Here is a 25987-nt window from a genome sequence, read left to right as displayed (position 1 = left end):
ATGTTTCCTTTGTCCCATTTCTGCAACTTATCAAAAAGTTTGGACACTTTTTTCAGACTTAAGCTACCTTTTGCCAATAAATATCCCTTTTTTCCTATTTTTGGTCGAAGTTGTTTTTGACACTATCCAATTTTTGTCCTTTCTTAAATTTTTTGAGCCACTTTTCCTCCTAATAATAATAATAACTTTTGCCCAATAAATACCACTTGTTTACTTTTTTCCCTTACATTTTGCCTCTTTTTAATTTAAATGCTCACCTGCACTACTCATCAATGCACTACTGCACTATTATCTTATTATTATATTGTATTATTATTTTTCTTTTTTGTTATTATTATTATTATTATTTAGTTCTGCACATATTAGTCTAAATACTGTTTATATTTATGTTTATATTTATTTTTTTCTAGTTGATTGTTGTTATTTAATGTTAACAGTAACACTATTAGAGAGAGCACAGTTCACCAAGTCAAATGTACAACATACATTACTTGGTCAATAAAGTTGTTTCTGATTTTTGATTTTTGTTCCACGTTTGCCCTTTTTCACTATTGTTTGCCACATTTTGCCCATTTAAGTTACCCTTTGCCATTACATACCAACTGGTTCCTCTTTATTTGTTTTTTTATAGACTTCTCTTGGCCCATTTTAGTCACTTTTCTGTCTTTTTTTTTTTTTTTTGCCACTTTTGGACCATTTTTGGCCACTTGTTAATATGTCTACCCCCACTCGCTTGTCAAAAAAAAACAGCTTGTGGACCGGCCTACTTCGTGTTGATGCCCTGTATGCCAATTGGCCAGTCCATGCCTGGCACTAACAATGAAGACAAGGAAAACAGCTGAGGAAAAAAACAAACTCTTCATGGGAAAGGTGTTGTTCAAACAGCAGCCAGCTAGATCCATGCCTTTTTTTTGTCACTTTCAGGCCTCATTACCTGTTAGGAGTCGCTATGCCTGACATACCCACTGAATTGTTTTCTCTGTATCTTACACTGTTGTTTAAACTCCCACAGGGCTGGACTAAAAGGCCCCAAAGGCCAGAGGTCCTGTCAGGCTTTAAAACTCGGCTACTGAGGTTTGATTAAAGCAGCAGAAACCTAAAACTTGCTGTGTGTGTGTTCACTTTCAATCACTCCCGGTTCACGCAACATGCAGAGAAAACCTACACAGGAGAACACACATACATGAGTCATGAAGCCACACTGTGTTCAGGTTTGGGTTCACTCTATATCTTCTTTCTAAAACCAGGAAGCATCTTTAACCCCTTAGCCTGAGAAATGCTTATAGCGTACCCACCCGAGCCAAATACAGAATAGACTTTGTAAGCATGTAAAACATCTGGAAACCCTTGACCTCAGCCAAATGAATGGGTAGCAGCAGAACGTTTGGGGTTTTTTTTTTTTTTTTTTTTGGAGCAATGTTGTTGTCGTGTGACGATCTGAAAAATTGGCTCTGATTCCAGTCCGAGTCAGCAAAAATAATTTGTGTGCTGACATCATCTTGAAAAAAACAGGAACGTACATCAAAGAGGGATGACATCAGGGTTGGAGATGATGTATTCCCCCATCTTGCACTTCAATCGTTTTAACAACAGAGTTTCTGTCCGGATGCGTGACATGATAGACATTCAGTTCTTCTTTGCATCATAACTAAATCAGTTTTGAAGTCAAAGATATAGGTGTAAAATCACTCAGTGGTTTGTGAGCTTCATTCCTCCTGACAGCCTGGAGAGGATAAATGGCTTTTGTTTAGCTACTCACTTATCCTGTTCAGTCACAGGGAAATAAAAACCTATCTAGTGTACACACATCCGTGTTCTCAGTTTAAGTCTTTTTTTTTATGCATATATTATTTCTCTGAAAGGATAGTCATCTCATTATAAACGTTTCCCTAATTGAGTGTAACCTATCACATCTTTAATCAAACTGACTAAAAAGTAAAGGAAATTGTTATTAATTTTAGCGGAAAATGGATGTGATTTAACTTTTTATGTGCGACTACCACTATGATAAAGCTAATCACTAAATGCCCAATGTAAACAAAAGTAAATATCTAAGTTAGTTCAACTTTTTTTTTTTTTTTTTTTTTTAAATACATTTTGTTCTTTTTTTGTTTGGGTCAGTCCTGATTTTTGTGTGCTTTCATATTAAAACTTGAGCGAACTGAACAAACAAAAACACCACATGGACAAATTAAAAAGTATTCCCAAGTCACAATAGGGTTTTCTGTGTGGCAGTCTGGTACATTACTTTTATTTGAAATATATCTCAAAATAAAAAATAAAAAGATTGACTCCTCCTCTATTCCTGTTATGTATAAATACATGTCTCACATACTTATTTAAAAAAAAAAGAAAAACTGCTGACACCAAGTGGACATTTTTTAACAGTACATCTATTTCGTTCTTCAACAAAGAAAGAAAGGAACCGTGTTTTTTTTTTTTCTTTTTTTAAACCCTTATGTTTCTTATACATTGTCATCAAATAACTTAATACAAAATCATGTCACTCAATCATTGCTTCACAATAGATTTAAAATGAATTATACATTTTTAGTAGGTTATTTTTCCTGAAACTAAAAGTTTCAAACTTCAGACATAATGTATTCCTCAAATGATTATTTCTTCCAATTGTATGATATTAAATGTAAATAATTATAAAACTAGCACGACTGCTATTTATTTCAAGCCCAACATGTTCAGAAGATGGAGCGGAAACCTGACCAACCTGGCAACGTTGTAAACGTGCCTGACTGCATGGAATGCTTTACCGTAAAGACCAGAAACGAAGGGAAATCCGAGCTCTTTTTTCTATTCGAGCAAGTTCGTGTGCATCAAACCAGAACTCAAGAAAAATCTACTTGTTTGGATAAGCTAGATATTTTGTTCTCTGCAACTGTTTTTGGATTGTGGAATTAATTAGTAATTATTTCCTTTTTTCGTTCAAATATACTCAGATGTTTCTTTTACTGATAAGAAAATAAACCATACTTTTGCAGCTGCTTGATTTTTAGGCCGGGCTACCGGACTCAAAACGCCACTCACTTTGTTCTTCTTTTTTTCCTTCTTCTTGTGTACACTAGTTAAAATCACTACTCCTCTGTTATTCGTGAACGGATTGAGCTGGAATTTGGTAGGTATAATCTATGGACGTGTACGCATCGGCGCTCGGAGCCCGATTTTCAATTTGGGGCCGAGGAAAAAAAAAAACAAGTCGATTCCTCATTTATTTACGAGTCAAATTACGACTGTTGGTGGTACTGAATGATCGCCAGGGAGGACCCCGGGGGCCCCATTTTTCAAATGACTACTCCTCCATTAATGCTCGTTGAATCGGGCTGTAATTTGACATGGACATTCAATGAGCGGATGTCAAGAGCCTCTTGGAGACATTTTTTTAAAGGGGGGGGCACCCCCTTTTCTGGTAATTTCTAAATTTATCAGAACATACGTAGTCATGATATATCATTTCAAAGGCAATTCAAGGAAGATTACGAATTTTATTTATTTTACTCAGTAGAACCGAGTCATTTGACTGAGTTCTTGGGAATGTGGTAGGTGCCATTCGGCGCAAAGACGTTCCGCAGGCCTGTTCATCAGAACTTGTTAAGTCACGTTTGACAAAAGATTAACTTTGCTATATTCATTTGATTTTTCTATTTTTTTCATTTGAGTAAATTAATGTGTCCTGAGCGATACACTTATTGGGAAAAAATGAATACAAAATATTTTTGTATATTCAGAATTCATGACTCAATATTTATTCAAATATTTTTACCACAGGTGTAATTATGGGCCTATAAAGCAGGTAACTTTAAGGCAAGACAAGACAGAAATTCTAAAGAGTTTTTAAAGATGAACAAATTAACAAACCTAATGTTATGTTAAACTTTGTGGTTTATGATTTATGGGCAACTTTGGTTTTGAAATAGCATTATGTGAGTTTGCCTTAATTCCATTGCTGCTCCCATCAAAGCAAACATAATGACACCGACAATGCTGCTATTCAATCATTTTGTTGCTATATGAATGAAATGATGAGAGGAAAACAATCACTTAAAAAAAAAAAAAAAAAATATTACCCTCAGTTCCCAAAGTGGGGTACACAAACTCTCATGGGGGTACGTGAGAAAAAATTAAAAAAAACAGCGTGACAACTTTTTTAGAAACAATAATATAAATTGACCAGCAGTCAGAAGCCTCCATGCATTGCCACAAAATATCAAGTATATCCAACTGCAGTCGCAGGTACAGCAAGCGATGCGGCCTATAAGCCCTACAAAACGTCAATGAAACCTCAAAGCCAGGAAGTGGAGGCAGTAGCGGTTCGGGCTAGGGTTAGGGTTAGTGAAAAAGGAAGGTAAGTATTGCAAAGTTCCCCAAATTTCCCAGAAAAATGGAGGCGGTAGCGGTTGAAGTTAGTGAAAAGCTTCATGCCCAGGTATTAGCTCAGGTGGTTCGATAGGGTGTATTTCGTAGGGGGCGTGATTTGTACAAAGCGTGGTTTGAACAGTTCCGCGGCTGCAGCTAGGCCATTCTCCAAAATGTTGGCCTCTGTAAGACTGCCCTCTAGTAGGACTGAATCAAAACATAATCTAATCGCTAGAGCAGACATGGGCTCATCAGTAAACTGTCGCATTTACTGGTTCAATCAATGGGAAGAGATTAAAATTCTGATGTAGCTGGTTATGATTTACAGTCCGCATAAACAGGACTGAATGACTTTGTTGTAAATTGCACTATAAAAATAAAGTTGAATTGAATCATAACCCAACCACTAGAGCGGACATGGGCTCGTCTGTGAACGGTCGCATTTACAGACCTTGGAGTCGCTGTCAGCTTACCAATAAACAGGAAGAGATTGGTCACCTTTATAATCAGTGTTGACTAGGCCACTGGGAGTGAGGCCCAAGGCCAAGGCAGGCTGACGTGATAATACTGTATCATGTTTTTCTGCAGTCAGTGCCTTCTCCTCGCCCTTCTCTCTCTGCTCTGTTTCAGGTGTCGTGAAGCTGATGATGGCAGTTCCTGATCTGTGGTTCACGTCTCTGGGACACTCTGATGTTCTATCTCTCTATCCTGTCCTGTTGGTCCTTCTATCCAGTAACCCCAACCAGTCGACGCAGATGGCTGCCACCTCTGAACCTGGTGCTGCTGGAGATTTCTTCCTGTTAAAAGGGAGTTGTTTCTTCCCACTGTCGCTAAATGCTTGTTCATGTGAATCTTGTTGGGTTTTTTCTTTCTTATTATTAATTTTATATTTTGATAAGCGCGTTGAGATGATTTTGTTGTAAATTGCGCTATACAAATAAAGTTGAGTTGAGTAGTGGTGACAGAGAAACAATCTCATCAAAAAAGCGCAAATAGAGATTATTTCTCACTTAAAATGCCAGTTGGCTAATTAACAAAAGCAAGTGTCTATTGATACGGAAACGTATCCCACTTGTGTCATTTATATTTTTCCATTTTAACATATCTAACATGGCAAATTCCACCTTTAAAAATACATATATAAAAAAAATAAAAAAAATAGGGTATTTCTAGGGTTAGGGCTAGGGATAAAATCAAAGGGTTAGGGGGGTTAAAAAAATACGAGCTAAAATAAAACTGACGGAACTTTAAGTCACGTGGTAAACCTATCACGTCACCTACAGTAAACTGGCTAATGAGGGGCACTGAGTATGCATAGACTATTGATATGTTTCCGTATCAATAGCCATGGCCTTAATTAAATACGATTACGGTTATCGAAGTACACATACGTAGCGTGTTAGGGTTAGTGTTAGGTTATAACCCAATATCGCACAATTTTTAGAGCTAGAGTTAGGGTCAGATTTAGGGTAAGGTTTAGTCTTGGTCACGTGACCTAAACTGGCCAATAACTGACATATCACGTGACCTAAACTTGCCAAATAGGGGCGAATGTCGGTATAGTGACATGGCAACCGTACAAATAGCCACTGCCAATAAATAAATCGAGTGATAATTCTGAATGTTTTATTGTGTGCTTTCAGATTATTATTCCTCAAAAGGATTGGTAAAATTCAGAGACAAACTTCACTGTAGGGCTACAAAAGTATATGACATTACAATATCATGGTTTTTTTTTTTTGTTTGTTTGTTTGTTTTTTAAGTGTGCATAAGTAGGGGGTACTTGGCTTCAGGTCTGTGAAAAGGTTGAGAACCACTGCTCTAGTCTACAACAAGTCAAAATTCACAGAGGAATGTTGCTGCGCATTTGATTGGTGCATTACGGTGAGCCCCTTTGGTGGGTTCTGTACGTGGCAGCGCTGATCAGCCCTCATATTAATGAGACCCTGGGTACCAAGTGGACCTGCGTCCATACACTTGAACCAGAAGGTGCTACAGTGAACCTACAGCTTTGAAGGTAAGCAGCAGTAAATATGACACATTTCGGAGGCTCTGTTAATAACATGATAATCACAACATGCCGTGTCGCCCTGCCCATGTTGTTCTGTACCTCCTGGTCCTGGACATGCTTGTCAGTCGGTGGGTCCAGCTGGCTCCTGGTGTTGTTGTGATAAATATAAAACAACCAGCTAATGTGTGTTTATATATGACGCATGTGATTGAAGTGACAACTCCTGCATGAATTATGAGCGAGTTTATTTATAAATGTCCTCCTTTCAATGCGAAACACGTTGGTCACAACAACGTTTCAACGAGTTGTTTAAACTTTGCGCGAACTCAGCGACCGAGTTCCCCATCCACTACTGTTCAGTCTCCTATGTGTTTAGACGCGTTTTTAAAAAAAAAAACAACAACTGTTTTTTAAGTCCCAGTAAGAGTAATTATTTAAGTCAATTCTGTGTTATTTTATTCCTGTGTATCTACTACATTGGTTAGTGAAGTATCGCAGGCTGCAGAACATTCACTGGACTTAAGTGTTGGATTTTCTAGAAACTACTGTCCTGCGATGACGTCAGCAGTGACGATGGCGGTCCCCCCCCCCAGCTGTTTGTAATATCAGAATCACAATATGTCGTTTTTAACTGTAAATGTGACAAATTATGACAAAATGTTATTTTGTAGACTTTTAGAAATAAGTACCTAATTATCACCACTAACTATACACAACTCTAGGCATTTTCGACATCATCGGTAAGTGTTTTTTTTTTTTTTTTTTTCATTCTGAAATTGTCTATTACTAGTGGTAGGAACCTCTGGATACCTCACGATATGACAATACTGCGATTATCGATATATCGGTCAGAAATCAATCTACGATAATATGACATAACAAGAAAAAAAATTATTAAGTGAAAATATAACATTTTTCTTTTATATCTCTGAAAGACAATAAATGAAAAAGTGTCCTATGAACAGTGACATTATTTTAGTGCAACATTTCTGTAAATAAGTGTCAACATATCAATGTAAACAAATAAATATCTCCAATAGTGTTTTCTGTAAACAAAAAATAGGGTCTTTCTTACCAGTGACACCATTATAGTGCAATATTCCAGTGAACAATATATTGGTTCCTTCAACAAACAGTGACAACATTTGTGTGAAGATGTACCTGCACATTTTAGTGAAAAATGCAGAAAAGGTTTTAAAAATAATAAAATTAAAAAAAAATAAAAGATACTTGACGCGAGCATATCGATAATTGGTCGTGCAAAAAAAAATTGCGATATATCGCCGTATCGAGATATTGTCACACTCCTATCCATTATTAAGTGTATATATAGATGTCCTTGCTCCACCTAATTTTATCTCACATATCTATCTCCATGTAAATAACAGGAACAACAAATGTCATTTTTTTCTTTGTTTTGTTTTGGTTTTTTTTTTTGTCAAAATCTGTTGAAAATCCGACACCAATGTCAACCGATATCATATTGCCAATCACTACACATATCTAGTAATTTGCATTGGGAAAAATGAAATGGAACATCTGTTGTAATGAATTGTAAATTTATAATGCAAACACAAATGATTCCTCACTTCCTGAACCTATTTCTTAAACTTTATGGGTGTGGGCGTGTCACTGAGGTTTTATTTGCACTGTAATGATAATGTACATTAAAACTGATTTGACAAAGAAATCTAGGCCATGCCTTCAATGAATGGTGATATCTGATATGATGTCACTGAACACAAAGGATCAGTTCAAAGGACCAGTTGAAAAGGCTCTTGCTAGTCCAGCGAGTTATTCCCTGCAGCGCTTTTTATTTAGTACAAAGATCAACATTGCTCATGGCAGCCATTGGAGTGTATGTAATTAGAGAGCAACACAAAGCGGAGTGTCATGAAAAGTAGCTGGAAGTTTGGCATCGTCAACACTCACAGGGTTGTTTCCTTCTAATTAAAGCAGTCAATTCTCATTTTAAATTGATGACAATTTTTAATAGGTCACAACTCTGTTCAGGTCTTCTCAGTTTACAAAAATGAGTCAGGAATATAGATATATTTAAGGCTTGTAAATGTATTAGGGCTGGGCCAAAAATGTATTCATTTATTGAATTTGTAGATAAAAACTTTTTTTTTTGCAAATTCAAGTTTAAAAAAAAAAAATATATATATATATATATATATTATTTTTTCCCACCACAGTTTTTTCGGACTTCTTCGGCTGCATCAAGGAAAGGCGATCTGGCGCGCTCTGGGGTGCTTGGTTGGGGCACTCGGTCGGGGCTCCTGGGGGCAGCGTCCCTTTGTGCCCTCGGCGGCTATGGGCGTGGTCGTCGTCCCTGGGGGGGCTGCCCTTGGTGCTGCTTCCGTTCCTGGTTCTTCTGGCCTGGGGTCCGGTCCCTGCTGGCTCTGGGCCTGCCGGCTGTGGGTGGATGGGGGGGCGGGATGCTGGCGGGGGGCCTGGGGGTTGGGGTCGGTGGCGGGATGCGCTGGGTGCTCGGCTGCTTGGTGCTTCCTCGGATGTGTGTGTGGGGGGTGGGTGCTGCTTCTCGGCCTGGGATCTCCGGGACGTCCGGGGGGCTGCTCGGCCGTGGGGCTCCTTGGCCGCCACTCTTTCTGCTGTCCTGGATGCATCTGTGGGCCTGGGGCTGTTCCTGGGTTTGCAGTGGTGGTTTTTGCACATACACTGGTCTACGATGCACTGGCACACCTTGGGATGTGGGATAAAACTCATACTGGGTTTAACTTTAGACACGGTAATCCCAAATACCTGCTTTAGATATTACCACTCCCTCCTTCCCCCTGTCCACAGCCACCACCTTTATAGCTAAGCTTCACACTTGTAACCATACTGGCTTGATTATACAACATAATAAGCACTATGTTGTACAACTTCACATCTCACTCACTGTAAAATAATCTATACTTCCCCACCCTTTCTATTTCCTACCTTGAGTCTCTCCTCCCTGCTCCCTTCCCCCCCCTCCCCCTCCACCTAGGTTTAACACTGCTCTCCCTTTTTATATCCTCCCTATAATAAAATATTTCTCACCCTTCCTTAGGGAGGGCTGGTGATGGTCACAATTAAGCAATAACATAAACTCATTTATTTCATTGCAATAACAAAACATGCATTGCTGTCTCAAAATGATTGCACTTCTTGTAGTGTTGACCTTTGACAGCATGTGCAGACAAGTGAAAAAAAAAAAATACTAATAATAATTTGTGGCACAATGCACCAAAAAGGGAAGTTAGAACTCTAAAATGTGCAAAATATCAGAAATACATGAATAAAAAGGCCTAAATTCAAGGTTAATGTTGGACAAGACACAGGAGAGAGTTTAGACGAGCTTGCAGACACAAATAAATAATGTGTAACATGATCTAAACTGGGGTACTTGCGATAAGAAATAAAGACTAAGGGGTACATGGGGCAATAAAAGTTGTGAAACACTGCTTTTTATGATTCGATTGCATTCATTTTGATGATCTTGTAGTATTTTTATTTAGTTATTTGATATGTATAATTTTTTATTGTTTTATTCATTCATTTATGTTATTTATTTATGTTGCAGACTAATACATCTAATATAATAAACAATCATCGTGCAGCTGGACATGAAATATATATTTTTAATAGAGAAATATACTCACTTTATAATTCAGGATTCTAAAAAGTAAAAAAAAAAAATAATATCGGTCAGTTTTCCTATTTATTTCTTCATGTAGACTGCAGGAAATGAAGGTATAAAATGGGGGTGTCCCGATCCGATATCAGCCTGAAAACGAACATTTTTTTTTTTCTTCAAATTCGTTTTGTATTTTTTTTTTTATTAAAGTGTAGAATACTGTAGATATTATGTTTAAGTTTAAAATGTATGTAACCAATTGATTAATAATAAAACTGTTTCTTTAAGAAGAAAAAAATTATAAAAATGCCAACAAGATGGATAAAAATTCCCTTTGTGACTCATGTGCTTATTTTTATTTTGTAATGAAAGCTGTTGCTGACACTGCTGTTTGTCTGGACACCAGGCTTTGCACGGTGGGCTGATGCACTGTTTAGTTTATGTGATTTGCTTTAAAATATTTTCCCTTTAAGGTTTTTCTTCCAACTTATACATGGAACAGCTGCTACACACGTCGGCTTCTTTTCTTCAATCCCAACAGAAGAACAGATTAGAACATGATGAGCACAGATGTTGGAGGCTTTTCTTTCCTGTTGGAGAAACTATTTATTCCCTTGGTGCCTCTGCACCATTGCGGACCTTGGATCCGGACCTTTAGCGTAGCATTGTTGCTACGAATGAGCCCAAGTCTGTAAGAAAGAAATTAAATCATCCATACCTCCAAATGCATATCAGTGTCACTTTGTGTGCTTACGTGCTGTTGCACACACATTTCTGGAAGGGAAGGGGTGAGTCAGCAACATTTGAATAGTAGATTTATCAGGAATGTGACGTGGGTGTTGAAACCTGTGAGAACAAGCAAGAACTGTCATAGTGGCTATACATGTGTGCATATATTTTGGTAATCCACATTGCTTATTTTGTTGTTGTTATGATACAGTGAAGCCCTCACTTTTTAAAAGACATCTAATTAAAAATATTTAAACAAAATTGTACACATTTGATTTTTAATTGGTGTTTTTCAGTTGACTGCAGAAATTGTAATTTTTAAAAACATGATGTTGCTGCTGTATTGTTTTAGTTTGTGTAGTGTTCAAACTACCTGTTTCAAATCTTGTGTTACTACAGTATAATTACAGTATTGTGGTCACAGGGGAGGGGTTATCATTTGTCAGCAGGTGCAACGTATGTGAAAGGACTTTTTTTTACGTCCCGTAGTAAAACCATACATAAGTATTACTTGTCAAATAAGGTGCACATTTTAGGATACAGCCCTTTATCCTCTATAAGCCTGTTATTATATGGTATTGAAGGGTTTTCACTTGTGTGTTAATGCTAATGTGCATGTGTCGTACCAAATCCCAAACAATTGGAACACATTGACAGGCAGCAACTTTAACGGTTTAAATTCTGCCTTTGTTTGGTTCGGTTTCTTGTTGTCCTCTTTCTTTAAAGTAAATTATTTTGTTTGCGAGCCTTTACATTATTTTTCAGCAAAAGAAGAATGAGCATTTTAATAAAAGGTGTTGGTGTCTTTATGATTGCAGGTGAAATTAAAGGCATGATGAGGCAGCTCCAGTTTTTTGTCTATCTGGTGTCGCTCAGCTGCAGCTGGATCACACATGCAGAGATATTCACCTCCATTGGTAGGTGGAGTTAGTGTTTTCATATCCCTTTTTATCATTTAGATCAGTGGTTCTCAACTGGTGGGTCGGGACCCAAAGGTGGGTCGCAGACCTGTACTGAGTGGGTCGCAAACAGCTGGTCAAAAATAAATAAATACTTAATATCTCTGATGTTGGACTTGTCCTTTATTTTGAAAGAAACATTTCCTTTTACAGGCATGCTGTGAATTTCATGTTTTATTTGTTTTAAAAAATTACATATGTGTATTTTCAACAGCTATTTTGGGTGGTTGAATTCTTAAAAAAAAAAAAGAGTCCCAGGGTGAGACCAGTTGAGAACCCATCATTTAGATCATCTATTTATTATGATCTTTGTATGTTTTTTGATTTCTGCATGTTGGTGTTTTTTCTCCCTTTTTTGTTTCTACCATTATTACCACTGAAATATAATATTAAAGCATGGCACTTTAGCCCTTGTATTTCTAAAACATGTTATTTATTAACTAGGGATCGACCGATATGGTTTTTTTTTTTTTTTTTGTAGGGCCGATGCCGATATCAATTTTTTTTCCCATCAGCTTTAGCCGATGACCGATACGGACTGCCGATTTTCTTGAGCCGATATTTGGAGCCGATACTACTTTTGCTCCCTCAATTTACATCATAAAAATTACACAATGATTATAACAAATGGTACAAATCTAATTTTTTAGAAAAAAAAAAGGAACATTTATTGAAATTAACAAAGGTGAGATAAAACGACAAGTACAAAATATTTAACAAATATTAAAAACAGGTGATGTAGAACAAGTGAAAATAAATATGTAAACAATCAATTCTGAAAATAAATATTTAAGCATAAATAAAATAATGACACACTATGGCACACAGTAACAAAAATAATCTCTATGATCAGATCAAACTCTTGAGTCTTTACCACACAGAGGAGATTCAAAGACGTTATTGGTGATTTAGGAAAAGAGAAATGTAAAAGATTACCAACTTTGTGTTTTTAAAATGTCACTTATGAAATTGAATGTATAACTGAGTTTAGGCTCCTGCTGATCAGTGTAACCAAAACAGAGGGTGGTTATTTCACACACTCCTCACTGAAAGCTTATACTCCCAGTTTAGGAGCTGCAGGTTATAGTGGTGGAAACAGAGACGCTCTGCATTTTCTCCTGTCAGCCTGTTCCTCTTTTTTTCATATATCTGGTCGACCTCGCTGATTACCCTCTCACTGGGAGCAGAGGACAGTTTCTCAAATTTTAAAAGATTATTGGACCCATAAACTTGCTTAGCGTGTAGTTTCAAGCAAAACACATGTAGAGCATGCATTTGGCATTTGTGTTTTCACTTTTAAACTGTATGGTAATATTTCAGCTAAGTTAAACAGTTAAAAGAATGCTTTGAAAATTTAAAACTTGTCATTGGCCACGTTTACGTGGGAGCTTTTATTCCTCTTTAACCTGACCTTGTAAACACATAACTCCTAATGCTAATTTAGTTCAGAATTAAAGTTCATTTTAAATTAGGTAGCTGTTTTATTCCGTTTTTGGTTACAAATTTGATAATTCCTCTTTCTTGTAAACAATTAACTTGGTTAAAGCTGCTTTAAGTTAATTTGGACCGTTTCGCGCTTCGCTGGTGACGACATAATCCAAGATGGCGGCGGCCCGGACTCCAGCCTGGACTATTAAACTTAAAAGACATGGACATAATAAAAGAGTGGATGGATGGAGGCATAAACATGCAGACTTTCACATGGACACACGGACCTCGGTAAACACGGTAAACGGAACAGGCTTCACCGGACACACAGGCACTAGGACCCAGAGGCGGAGTAAATGCGTCCCCGTACTGAATTCACAGGCTGTAATATAACCAGTTTATCATTTTACCAGTTGTTAGAGCTACTATCTTTACAGGAAGCAAATATTTATTCCTGGTTATTGTTTTCCAGAGTTTTACTGACCTTATTACCGGTGATTAGCTCCTATCTTCCTTCCGCTCCGCGGTCCAAACGAAAACCGTGTGTTATTGTTGAGCTGTTGCTTCAAAACTACAATCGAAATAAAAGTGTAAACAGTTCTCATGTGTGGTCTTCTGTGTTACAGCCGACATTCAAAGGTTTGTTGTGTGTTTCTCCCGATAGACTTGATACGTCATGTTCGCCCCTGTCCAATCAGAGCCTTCCCAACCTCCAGACCTAAAGCAGAATTATCTAAAGCCAAACAAACCGGTTTTTGTAAACCTCAGTTCTGGAATTACTATTTCCATTTAAACACAAAGCAGAACACTTTAATTCCGAACAATTTAATTTGGAAGAACTAATTTTGAATTAAAAAACATCATGTAACCGTGGCCATTGTGTTGAAGAGCTTCCTCCAACGCTTTGCTATTGGTGGAGGGGCTCTGTACTCTGCACTGCACAGCAGCCTCTCTGTATATAACGTGGATCGGCCAACGCAGCAGCCCACATCGGCTGATGCCGATACACGTAAAAAAACACGCAAAAATCTGCCGATGAATTAGTCGATCACTATTATTAACGTAGTCTGATTCTTTGACCTGATTTTTAAAAATTATATATCTTTCTGCACTTATTTTTTTTAACTCATGCATCACACATTTAAGTTTAATACATGTGTATAATAACTACGAACCACTAAAACAGTGAATTGTTGTTTTTTGTTGTTGTTTTTGACCATAGATATAAGCCCAGAATGTACAATATATATGCATCTTCAAATTCCAAAAGATTTATGGCCAAATATGTGATTTCAACCCATTTGTAGTTTAATTCAAGCAATTTAATGGCTGCTTTAAGACATGCTAGTTCTTGTATGCATCTGTATCACTGACTTATATTATCTCTCATTCAGGTCAGATGACAGACCTTGTTTACACAGAAAAGGAGTTGGTGCAATCACTTAAAGATTATATTAAAGCAGAAGAATCCAAGCTTGCTGCTATAAAAAGGTACCTGTAGCTTTAAAACTATTTCCACTGTGACGAGAGTTGCCATTTCTCTACTGCAGCGCTGTAGCAAGGTACAAGTTTAAAGCATTGATATCTCCTCCCTCTTCTAGCTGGGCCAATAAGCTTGATGATCTGACCCGGGTTTCTACCTCTGATCCTGAGGGCTACCTCGCCCACCCGGTGAACGCCTACAAACTGATGAAGAGACTCAACACTGAGTGGTCTGAGCTGGAGAGCCTGGTCCTCCAGAACCCATCTGATGGTAAGCAAGTGTTACAACAACAGCAAATAAATGGAAATCTAAGAGAGCGTAATAATAACACTGTAATTTATATTTCACAATCCGAATCCTTTCATTTGTCATTGTACAAGAAAAACTCAATGCAGTCTTAGAAAAATTGCAGCCCTCATAAACAGTGCAAGACACAAGAAAAAATAGCGCAAAAGATGTAGGCAATGAAAATGTTATATATATAAAAATATATAGTATATATAAATACAAGGGCCAATATGAAATAAAAAAAGAAAGGGGTGAAATGGACATGGATATTTACATTTGAAATAAAAAAAATATTGCACAGTGATAACAGTGTTGACTACAATAATAATGTTTATTACATTTACAAAACTCTCACTGATTTTTATACACAATACACATTTATTGCATTTTATTTAGCAGACAATAGAAGTCCAGTAGCAAATTTTTTTTTAAAAAAAGAAAACCAAAGCTTCTTTAAAGCAAATGTGAAAAAGGTAAAAATAAAAAAAATTTAAAGGCAGTGTGAAACTTCTGCTTAGATGCTCTATTTTTCAAAAAACATACTCAGTGCATTTATATGCAGCTTGTGAAAATGTAAAACGATAGTAACTGTATATAAACAGGTTTGCTTGGCTTCAAGTGGATAATCCACTGCTCAATGAACACATCCTCAATATAATGTGATTAATGGTTGAGCTAATAGTGCATTGTAGGGCCATCAGCTTAACAGGAATCACACACATGCAACACTTTTTCTCCTGACGCTGTTCCTCAGAAGAAGAATGTAAACACACTGAGTCTGCCATTAATTAGCTACATATTTTCCTGCATCTAATCCCTTTATGTATTTGTGTAAGTTCATGTTTATTTTCCATCAATACCCCCTTTGTTTTTGCCAAAATTAAGAAAGTTGAACTTTTAATCGTCCCAATCACGGAAAAAAAAAAAACCATTTTACAAGATCAACATGAAAGTTCATAATGTGCAAAATTACGCTGTGAATTAACTGCTTTTTTATCTCTGCCTCAAAGGAGTTGTGTTTATTCTTTCCAGGGTTCATCTCCAACATGTCCGTGCACAGACAGTACTTCCCAGACCAGGATGATGAGACGGGCGCCGCCAAAGCACTGATGCGTCTCCAGGACACGTACCAACTGGACTCTGAGGCTTTCTCCAGAGGAAAGCTGCCAGGTAGTTACCAAGGGTGCACGAGTTTTAATAAAACTGCAAGTAGGTGTGGCATTTGTCAAAAAACTGCAGTGCTCTGAGTTGGAGTTTATGCAGCTGGGAATACATTTCTTGAAGTTTTCTTTAGTTATTTTTCACACGTTGTTTTAACAATCACTGTTTTTTTGATATCCATCAGAAAAGTTACTTTGAAACGCGTTTATGATACTCCAATTCAAACCTGAAAGTTGTAGCTGTGATTTTATACAAAAAACTGAAGTTGCCTATGTTACAGTTCTAACATTGTGAAAAAAAATCTAGAAGAACATCAGAATGTGTCCTAATCACAGCTGCTGTCAATGTGACATTTTGTGATTTCAAGCTATTGTTTTTTTTTACTGTAAAACTTAGGTTCATATTGTAAATGATGACATTAATATAGTCTTAAGTTGAAGTCCCTCAAATGATCAAATTACAAATTCATTTATTATGCGAATATGAATAGTTTAACTACAGTAATCAAGATATTTCATATTCTTTTTGCATGATTTTGTAATTAAATGCATACATTAGTGTAGAAACAATTGTTTCAAATAATGGTGTTTAAGATTCCATGACTGTATTGTTACTAAGGCTGAACGATTAATTGCATTTGCGATATTATCGCGATATCATAAAATGTGATTTTCTAATCGCAAAGGCCGCGATTTTTAATTTATTTTATTTTTTTCTTGTCCTATCTTTTACTGTCCGGTTAAGTTCAGAGAGTGTTTAAGAAGTGCAGTTATTAACAAGTTGAAATAAATCTGAAATTGTTTATTAGGAAACAGATTGATTTATTGCTTATGTTCATTGAAAAATAGATGACAAGGGGCCCTTGAAAAAAACAACTGCATATTAAATTGCAATCGCAATTAGATTAGTTTCCAAAATCGTTCAGCCCTAATTGTTACTTGAAGTGTGATTTTGTTTTTTAATTGGAACACAAAAATGATATAAATTGTTTGCAGGCATGCACGCCAACAGTTTACTGACTGTGGACGACTGCTTCGACATGGGAAAGACGGCTTATAACGATGCCGACTATTACCACGCTGTGCTGTGGCTGCAGCAGTCCTTAAAGCAGCTGGATGCAGGCGAGGAAGCCATGGTCCTCAAGGCCGACATTTTGGATTATCTCAGCTTCTCCGTTTACCAAATGGGAGACCTTCCTCGAGCCATCGAGCTGACGCGGCGGCTGGTGGCTGTCGGTAAGGGTGGCGGAAACAAGTGGAGCCAATTCAGTGAGCTCAGACCAGGTCTGAGTCCACAAAGAGTTTTTAACTTGAAACAGAGCCTAAATGAGTTTGTGGTTTTAAATTCTGTGCAGCTAACGTGGCAGTATTTAGCTTATAATGAAAGAGGAGCCACTGAAATACCCTGACAGTCCACTGCTGGGGTTTAATTGATGGGCTTCTTTCCTCCCTCACCCCCATCTTTAAATTCCAATCTTTTCTGTGACTTTAGTATTGCTGTGTTCACCAGAGCAGCTGGGTGTTGCCTCTTCAATGAAAGGCCTTGTGGTTTTAGAACTGTTGCTTCTATTCCTGCCTCACAGGCTCCGTTAACCTTATTTTATTTTAAATTCTTCTATGGTTTGCTTGTTTGCATGTTAAGTTAAAATATGATCAACAGTTTTAATTCATTTGACTAAACTTTGCACCAATAGAGCCACCAAAAGTTGTCAACATAGGAAAGATCTTACTACCCAACGCTTTTTAATTACTTAAATGCACTTTCAATAATCTTTTATTTTATTTTAAAGGTATTGTGGAGGATGTTATTTGGCTTCAAATTCCAAGGGGATCATCAAGACTATTGGTCCTCCTAATTGTCAGTCATTCTGGTGATATGCTGACGTAAGGCCGTCGTACGTGCTCGTCCCTATAGCTAGTTTTTGATTGCTGCGCATGCGCACATTTCACTTACCGGTGGTGAGTCTGACATAGTGGGAAAAGTGCAAATCTTCTTTTGAAAAGTAAGCTTGTATGAGCGATGCCGATACCAACTTGTAAACAGAGCTGTGCATGAGGAAAACTGGGCTCGTGCACGCTCTCTTGCTCATGTTTAATAAGCGTTCCCTCTTGGGAGCAGGTAGAGTGTTGCGCATGTGCATTTTTTCAAAAAGTGGAGGGTGTGTTTTTTTATAAACTCTGGGAAAATCCTCCTCTATACCTTTAACGTATACTGCCAAATATAAAATACATTTTATTTAATTTATTTTCAGCATACAAATACATTGTTTTAAAAACAAAGATGTTTGTAGCTTAAAAGCTCATTTCCATCTGTGTTATTAATATAATTTTAGGATCACTGACAGATGCAATATAACCACAAAGCTCTTATCATAATAATAATGATGATATTTTAGAGAAAAAAATAAATAAAAGTGTCCACCTGTTCAAGCCAGGGCAAAGATGGAAAGGAAAAACTCCCTTTTAACTGGAAGAAACCTCCAGTATAACCAGACTCAGAGGTGGTAGACATCAGCCAGACCAGTTGAAGTCGGTGAAGAAGAAGAAGAGAACAGAACAGGATGAAGAGTTAACATCACAAACTAGTCTAACCACAGATCAGGAAGCAGTTAGCTCCAACAGTAGGATGCAGAATAATAGGAAAGCTTCTTTATGTTATGTTGCAATCATGAACAGAGTTGCCACCAATCTATCTTCTATGCTTGTGTATCTGATCACGGTTGTAAGACACTGGTGTCTTATCCAAGCACATGAAGCTAAAATTATAAACTTATGTATGTTTGTATACAGTTAGTATTTTCAATATTTAGCTTTAATGGGCTCTTTTTTATATATATATTTGTAGATCCCAACCATGACAGAGCTGGAGGAAACCTGCGATATTTTGAAAGACTTCTAACAAAGCAGCTCCATGAGATGAACCAGACCTACCAGCCCCCCTCTGAAGAGCCCATCCAGCTGGGAACCTACGTCAGACCTAAAGACCACCTCCCTGAAAGAGAGATCTACGAGGCTCTGTGTAGAGGAGAGGGACTGCAAATGGTTAGATTAAAAAAAAAAAAAATATATATATATATATATATATATATATTGAGCAGACAAAATAAAACTAGCCAATAAAAAGTCAAATATCATGATTAATTTGTCTACAAATATAACCTAAAGCTTTTCATTATTAGTTATTGAGTTTTGTTGAGGTGAAATCATGTTATAGAAAAAAAGATCCTCTTGCATTGCGACGTTTTATCAGCAGAGGGCAGTCATGAGACGCCTATGAATCCACATGATATGGGGTCTTTTAGTTTGTCATTATATTCTGCATAACTTTGGCAAATTTGATCAAAATAATCAATTAATTTTACTTGTCATCTTTAATGTCTTTTCCAGAATGAAGCGCGGCGGAGTCGTTTGTATTGTCGATACCAGGATGGAAACAGGAACCCTCGTCTCCTGCTGAAGCCCATGATGGAGGAGGATGAGTGGGACAGCCCTCGTATTGTGCGCTACCTCAATGTCCTGTCAGAAGAGGAAATTGGAAAGATAAAGGAGTTGGCAAAACCTCGGGTGAGGCTAGAAGTGACCTAAAAACTGTAACTTTGCACGCTCTGACAGGATTCAAGAACTACATTTATCCTTTGTACAAAAAGCTGTCCAATTTAAATAAAAAAAAAACAAACATTTAGTTTCTTTGTTTTTTAAAGCTTTCCAGAGCCACTGTGCGAGATCCTAAAACTGGTGTCCTTACCACTGCCAACTACAGGGTGTCTAAAAGGTAAGTAAATATACATAATTAAATTAGATTTAAATAAATGAAATTGTAGGGATTTTGTTCCTCTGAGACTAAAAAATAATAAGTAAATTAATAATACAAACTCATTTAGGCTCATTTTAAAGTGCTACGAAGTGGGTTGGCCCGAATGTGTCACAGTTTTGAAGTGAAGATCTAGCAGGTATCATTTACTGTTTGGATGTTGTCAGTGCTTTACGTTATTTATATATCATTTATACGTGAAAGTGCAACCTTGGGCACATCAATGTTAAAATTTAGCTCATTCCCAACTAAAATCTGTGGCCCACTTGAGATAAACTTCTCTGTATTTAGCCCCTGAATGAAAATTAGTTTGACACCCCTGCTCTAGAAGTACAGTTTGAAGATTTTTTGTGTTGTTATTTAAAAAAATAAAATATCACATTTTGCTTGTGAAGTTTGGTAATTAAACGTGTAAATTGGTCTGTTTCTTCAGTGCATGGTTGGAGGCAGACGACGACCCTGTCATTGATAGAGTCAATCAGAGAATAGAAGATATCACCGGCCTCGCAGTAGACACCGCAGAGCTGCTGCAGGTGATGACATGAGTCACATCCCTAATTCACTGTAATGTTAGAACTGAAACAGCCTCGTATACAAACCTTGATTATTGTTTTTTAAACCAGGTGTGAGTTGATAATTTAGTTTTTTATTTACACTTTGGTGAATATAATATGAATCTCTATTCCTGCAAAGTGTATAAATGACTAAAATCCATCACTTTTGTCATTGGTTGACCAGGTCGCTAACTATGGTGTTGGAGGACAATATGAGCCACATTTTGACTTTTCAAGGGTGAGTTTGTTATTCTAAAAACGTTAAAAGGAGAAGATTTGCTCAAAGATCAGTTTGTTTTATTAACTACTAAGATAATTTGCTAACTCTTTACTTGAAGTTTTATACATAAGGCTGATATTACGCTGTCATTAGCATGAATAATGGCGCATTCACATCAAACGCTGCGCGTTTTGAGATTTCACGCTTTTGACGTGCGCCCGGCGCCTCCAATGTGGCCGACGCTGGAGTTGGGATTGTTGAACTTTTGGGGCATATCGCGGCGCGTCGACCAATCAGGAGCTTTCCCCAACCGTGACGTATTCAGAATATTGAAAAAAAAAAGCACTAACCTGAGGCAGAGACAGATGGACAGGCACTCCTGTGCTGCAATAGAGCGACTGTAGTTGGTGTCCTGGTAGGAGAAGAGAGCGCCGATGCGGATCAGTAGGTCGTCAAACTGGGCCCTGGAGAGACGGAAGTAGCTCTGAAAGTGACTCTCATCTGAGCGCAGCTCTGGTGAATCCAGAAACGGCGCAGAGGCACAAAAAAGCCAAGGCACTTTCTGGATAATGTAGCGCCGATGAACGGGAGTCGGAGGCAGCGTGTTCAGCAAGGAACTCCAAACTTTATTCTCCATTCAACCACACTGCTCTATAGCCCTCTGACACAGTCACACCAAAATACATCCAACCAGAAACACAGCCTTCTCAATGCAATGTACCCCACCACTTCACAGTCACTGGGTGAATTATGAACGTAACTGAATGCCACAATATCATCCATTGTTTATCCCCTTGATGCGCTCCCTTCCCAACTTGTTTGGACGCGCGTCCCGAGAATCTTCGACGCTGGTGACAAGCGTCTGATTCAATCAGCACAAGCGTCCAACTAGGGGCGTGACGCACGATTTTGAATTCTGAAACACGTTTGGTGTGAACCTACTATTAGGTGACATGAAGGCTGCCTCTAAGCTGGCATTAAGTGTCGCTCGCTAAATGATGACACCTTTGGAGCTATATTGGCATTTTTCGGGTTAGGTGGAGGACTAGTGGAGTTATGTAGGGTTAGGGGTTAGGCTTAGGGTAAGAACTCACACTTAATGACAGCCTTCATGTCATCTTATTCATGCTAATGACGTGTTATGTCATAATAACGACAGCGTAATATGAGTCTTTATGTATAAAACTTCAAGTAAAACTTCATAAATTATAATGCTAATATGAAATGCACATTTTAGGAAAAAGTTCACATACTATTTAGTTTGATCTACTATGAAGATATAGTTTTAGTTTTTGTTCAAAGACTCTGTGTGTCACATACATTTTAAAATGACTCAACTAACATACAGTACCAAGCTATATTAATTTAAACTATATCTGATTGCACTGGCTGGCTTCACCTGCGAGTTTATTTTATTAATTGATTAAGTAAATATATAAACATCTGTTGCAGCGTCCTTTTGACAGCAATCTCAAGGTCAGCGGGAATAGACTTGCTACTTTCCTAAACTATGTAAGTAATGTGTGTACATTTCATTGTGTATTTTCATTTTTAAATTTTATCTTCATAGAAAGATGAGCCTGATGCGTTCAAAAGATTAGGCACTGGAAATCGTGTGGCAACTTTTTTAAACTACGTAAGTATGTGTATCCTGTCGTCGCTGAGTGAGGCTGGTGCTGGCAAATGTTTGAAGTCCACTCGTCGTTTTATTATCAGACTGAAGAGCTGCAGCTCTGGATCGACTTTGGACTTTTCAGGATTTTTTCTCTGATTTGTTGAAGTGGATTTTCATAGATTCACCTAAAAGCATACTTGGGGTCTGAGTTAATAATAAAAATGCTAACAGGTGGGTGTCAATCAGTTCCAGTACATATTTACTGGTCATTACAATCCAGCAATGGGTTATGTCAGGAATGGGCAACTTCCAGAAGAGTGGGGGCCACAAAAATGTCTGATGCGAGGGGCACGTATGAACATTTATCAGCATTTAGAACAATCACCAGTCTGAGCATTAATACCAGAAAGAACAATGAGTTTAGCATTTTTTTGTGCTTTTATCATGTTTGTTGGTTTCTGTTTTGGAGTATTTTTTGTTGTTCTATGTATTTTTGTTGTTTTTTTTTTAGATTCATTTTTGTTTTGTGTATTTTTGGAGTAGTTGTGTTTATTTTGGGGTTTTTGAAAGAGTTTTTTTTTTTTGTGTGTGTGTGTTTTTGAAGTCATTTTGTACCAGTATAGTTTTTTGTAATTTTGTTTATTTTTTATGTTTTTTGGGTCATTTTTGTTTATTTTTTATGTTTTTTGGGTCATTTTTGTTTATTTTTTATGTTTTTTGGGTCATTTTTGTTTATTTTTTATGTTTTTTGGGTCATTTTTGTGTTTTTGTTTTGTGTAATTTTGAGGTCATTCGTGTTATTACTTTGGGGACAGCACAAGGGTGTGTGTGTGTGGTCCCCGGGCCACCAGTTGCCCATGTCTGGGTAATACGCTTTAGTGTAATAAACATCAATGCAAAGGTTAAAAAATCCTCTGTATCTTGGGAAATCTTTGTGGGTTTTTATCTTCTAAAGAAAAAAATACTTCTGAAGCATCCATTAGAGATTGTCATGAGGAGCTCTTAAATATGAAGCTGTCTTGTTACCAATAGAGAAAAATGAAATAATTTGTTAAATTCAATGAGCATGGCAATGTAACTCAGGAGAAGGAAATGTCAGACAGCATACTGTTACAGGGGTCTACAAACATTTAACGCCTTCAATCTAATATTAAATTATGCAAATGTGAGTAACGAAACCCAAGGTTTTGGCTGAAAATTAAAAAAAATGCCTTTATTTGGGGCGGGCCTTGTTAGAGTAGTTAAGACACACCCATTCCCTCTGTAACTGCAGCCCCCCCATTAGTTAGTCAACAGTTGGTAGTTGTTAAAGGTGGGGTGGGGCCAAAAATGTTTGTTAGTCTCCATCTCAGCCAATAGCAAAATGTGGTTGTAATAGCCAGGTTTCCACCCATAGAGGGCAGTCATATGAAATATTTGACTAAAATGTCAAGAGTTGGACAAGGATCAATCAACAACTACTTCATACCCAATCACCTTTGTTTTCAGCAGTAAAAAGTGGTTTGGGGTTTTAGTTTAAAGACAGCAGATAAAGGATTTTGAGGTTATTATAGGATTTATTTTCCTGTTGGATACACAGTAGGTTTATTTCTTAGCCAATCATAAATATTGTTTCCTTTCCCAGATGAGTGATGTCGAAGCAGGAGGAGCGACTGTCTTCCCTGACTTCGGAGCAGCCATTTGGCCCAGAAAGGTGAAAACAGCCTGCGTGTTTATTGTGTTGTGAGTGAGTGAATGTGCTAGGAAGTTATCAACACATTTAATGATGCATTTGGAAAGTTTGCTTAATAATCTGCTTTTGTGTGAATGTTTCCCTGAAGCAATAAATGAATCCCAGCTTAAATGTTCCACTTCTTGAATGGAACATCTGTCTTAAGTTGTATTGCATATGATTTGTATATCTCTGCCTTATGTTTGTTATTTCTCCACAGGGGACGGCAGTGTTTTGGTATAATCTGTACAGGAGTGGGGAGGGAGACTATCGGACCAGACATGCAGCTTGTCCTGTCTTAGTGGGAAGCAAATGGGGTGAGTTTGGGACACACTTTTCAATATCCTTTAAAATTAGGACAAAATTTAACTCTAGACTTGGGGGGGGGGGGGGGGGCCAAACATTACATTTTCACATCCCAAGGAGTTGTTGCTATAATGTTTCTATGTAAACACTACAGATAGTACGGTAATTTATTGGCAGTGGCTGTCCGTACGGTTGCCGTATCAATATACCAACATTCTATTCATACACAGCGCCCCTCATTGGCCAGTTTAGATCACGTGACTAAGACTAAACCTAACCATAATCCTAACCCTAAGACACTACTTATGTGTACTTAGTTAAACGTACCAGTAGCACCGGGAGTTGTCCGTACGCAGATAAAATAGTCTATTTAAAAACACATCAAAACAGCCAAGTAACACTGTAAAGCTGTATTCTTACTCGAGTAAAGGTAAAGAATAGTTTTTCATCTCTGATATCCACCAAAATATTTTCAGAAAACTCTGAATTGGATTTATCACATGTGAGTTCATTAGATCTCCTTTTTTTCTGCAGTGTCAAACAAGTGGATTCATGAGCGTGGACAGGAGTTTAGGAGACCCTGTGGCCTGACAGAAGTCGACTGAAGAACATCGCTTAGAAAAAAACTAAACACTCCACACGGTGCCTTAATTCTGCTTCAGCAATTATGCAACAAACACATTTTACCATTCTTAGTAGCTTTTCTTATCTATCACCTTCTTCCTTATGTTTTTAAATGATTGATGCCCACAAAAAAGCTGCTTTTCACTCCTATGTTCAGTCCATCCATAATTGGGTTCAATTAGATGTTTTTAAAAATCCTGAAGACAAGAGAATTTAAGGAGTTTCCCCTCACTGCAATTTTTATTTTAAGTTTTATTTTTCAAACCACCAAAAATTGTTTTTACTTCCACAGTTTAGAAAAACCATTTCTCCCACTGATGCTGGTCATGTCTTTTATTTATATAGTGTTTAAATTATTATGCTGTTCTTGTATTCTTTGTTTTTAAAAGAAATGTATTAAACAGTTTGTTTCTATCAAGGTTTTTCTGATTTCTTTTTTATTCACCTCTAGATGGCAGAGGTGAAAAGTTTAGCCAGTGTGGAGAGCCTCCTCATCTGCATAACATTTCATTATGCATGCATAAATAAAAGAATAAGTAGATAAATAAATGAATGCATACGTAATAAAATACACAAACAAGTAAATCAATTGCATTAATGACATGTATTTATGAAAGTGATTTATTTAAGGCAGAGTTCCTCCATAGTTTTTACAAAATGTTCACAAACATGGATATGGAATGTTTAAACACTCATAGGTGTTATTCACAGTAGCTGTGCATTATTGCAGTATTATATCAAGCACTTTTTTTTTTGTTTTCTCACCCTATACTCTCATGATAGTGTAATGGGAGACATGTGGACATTGTTGAGCAACAGTCAATTCAAATCCTTAAGAAAAAAGAACAAATCCACATGAACATGCATCAGCTACAGTGGGGAGAAAAAAAACTCTTTTTTAACAGGAATAACCTCCAGCAGAACTGGGCTCGGACGTGGCAGCCATCTGCGTTGACTGATTTGATTTGCGTTTAAAGCCCTTCCTTCTCTTCTCTTTTGTCCTGTTCCTGTCTGGGAAAACCAAAATGGATCACCCTAGACAAACTGTATTCACAGAGACATGGCCAGTGAGAATGCTGTATGCTGAGAAAGGAC

General features: G+C 37.4%; 2 protein-coding genes across 4 annotated transcripts in view; one reads left to right on the top strand and one right to left on the bottom strand.

Moving 5' to 3' along the window:
• pdlim4 (PDZ and LIM domain 4) overlaps nucleotides 1–6534 on the bottom strand; it is a 70202-nt gene extending 63668 nt beyond the window's left edge. The window contains exon 1 of the mRNA XM_028466066.1: nucleotides 6479–6534. The gene's annotated coding sequence lies outside the window, so the exon portion shown is untranslated. The remainder of the gene's footprint in view (nucleotides 1–6478) is intronic.
• On the top strand, nucleotides 6257–24887 carry p4ha2 (procollagen-proline, 2-oxoglutarate 4-dioxygenase (proline 4-hydroxylase), alpha polypeptide 2). 3 transcript variants are annotated; one of them, XM_028466057.1, is made up of 16 exons: nucleotides 6257–6385; nucleotides 11552–11650; nucleotides 14515–14611; nucleotides 14722–14873; nucleotides 15924–16061; nucleotides 17048–17287; nucleotides 18897–19093; nucleotides 19439–19615; nucleotides 19753–19823; nucleotides 20296–20395; nucleotides 20601–20654; nucleotides 22089–22112; nucleotides 22207–22272; nucleotides 23876–23944; nucleotides 24183–24279; nucleotides 24803–24887. In XM_028466057.1, exons 2-16 carry the CDS (start codon nucleotides 11566–11568, stop codon nucleotides 24871–24873), a joined length of 1638 nt encoding a protein of 545 aa, XP_028321858.1. In that variant the 5' UTR covers nucleotides 6257–6385; nucleotides 11552–11565; the 3' UTR covers nucleotides 24874–24887. The 3 variants fall into 3 exon arrangements, with proteins under 3 accessions (XP_028321858.1, XP_028321860.1, XP_028321859.1); XM_028466058.1 differs by lacking the exon at nucleotides 6257–6385 and adding an exon at nucleotides 10208–10695; XM_028466059.1 differs by lacking the exon at nucleotides 22089–22112.
• Nucleotides 24888–25987: the final 1100 nt, after the last annotated feature.

Source organism: Gouania willdenowi, chromosome 14 (assembly GCF_900634775.1).
Source record: "Gouania willdenowi chromosome 14, fGouWil2.1, whole genome shotgun sequence".
Taxonomy (NCBI): Eukaryota; Metazoa; Chordata; class Actinopteri; order Blenniiformes; family Gobiesocidae; genus Gouania; species Gouania willdenowi.
This window is presented reverse-complemented; position numbering and strand designations above follow the sequence as displayed.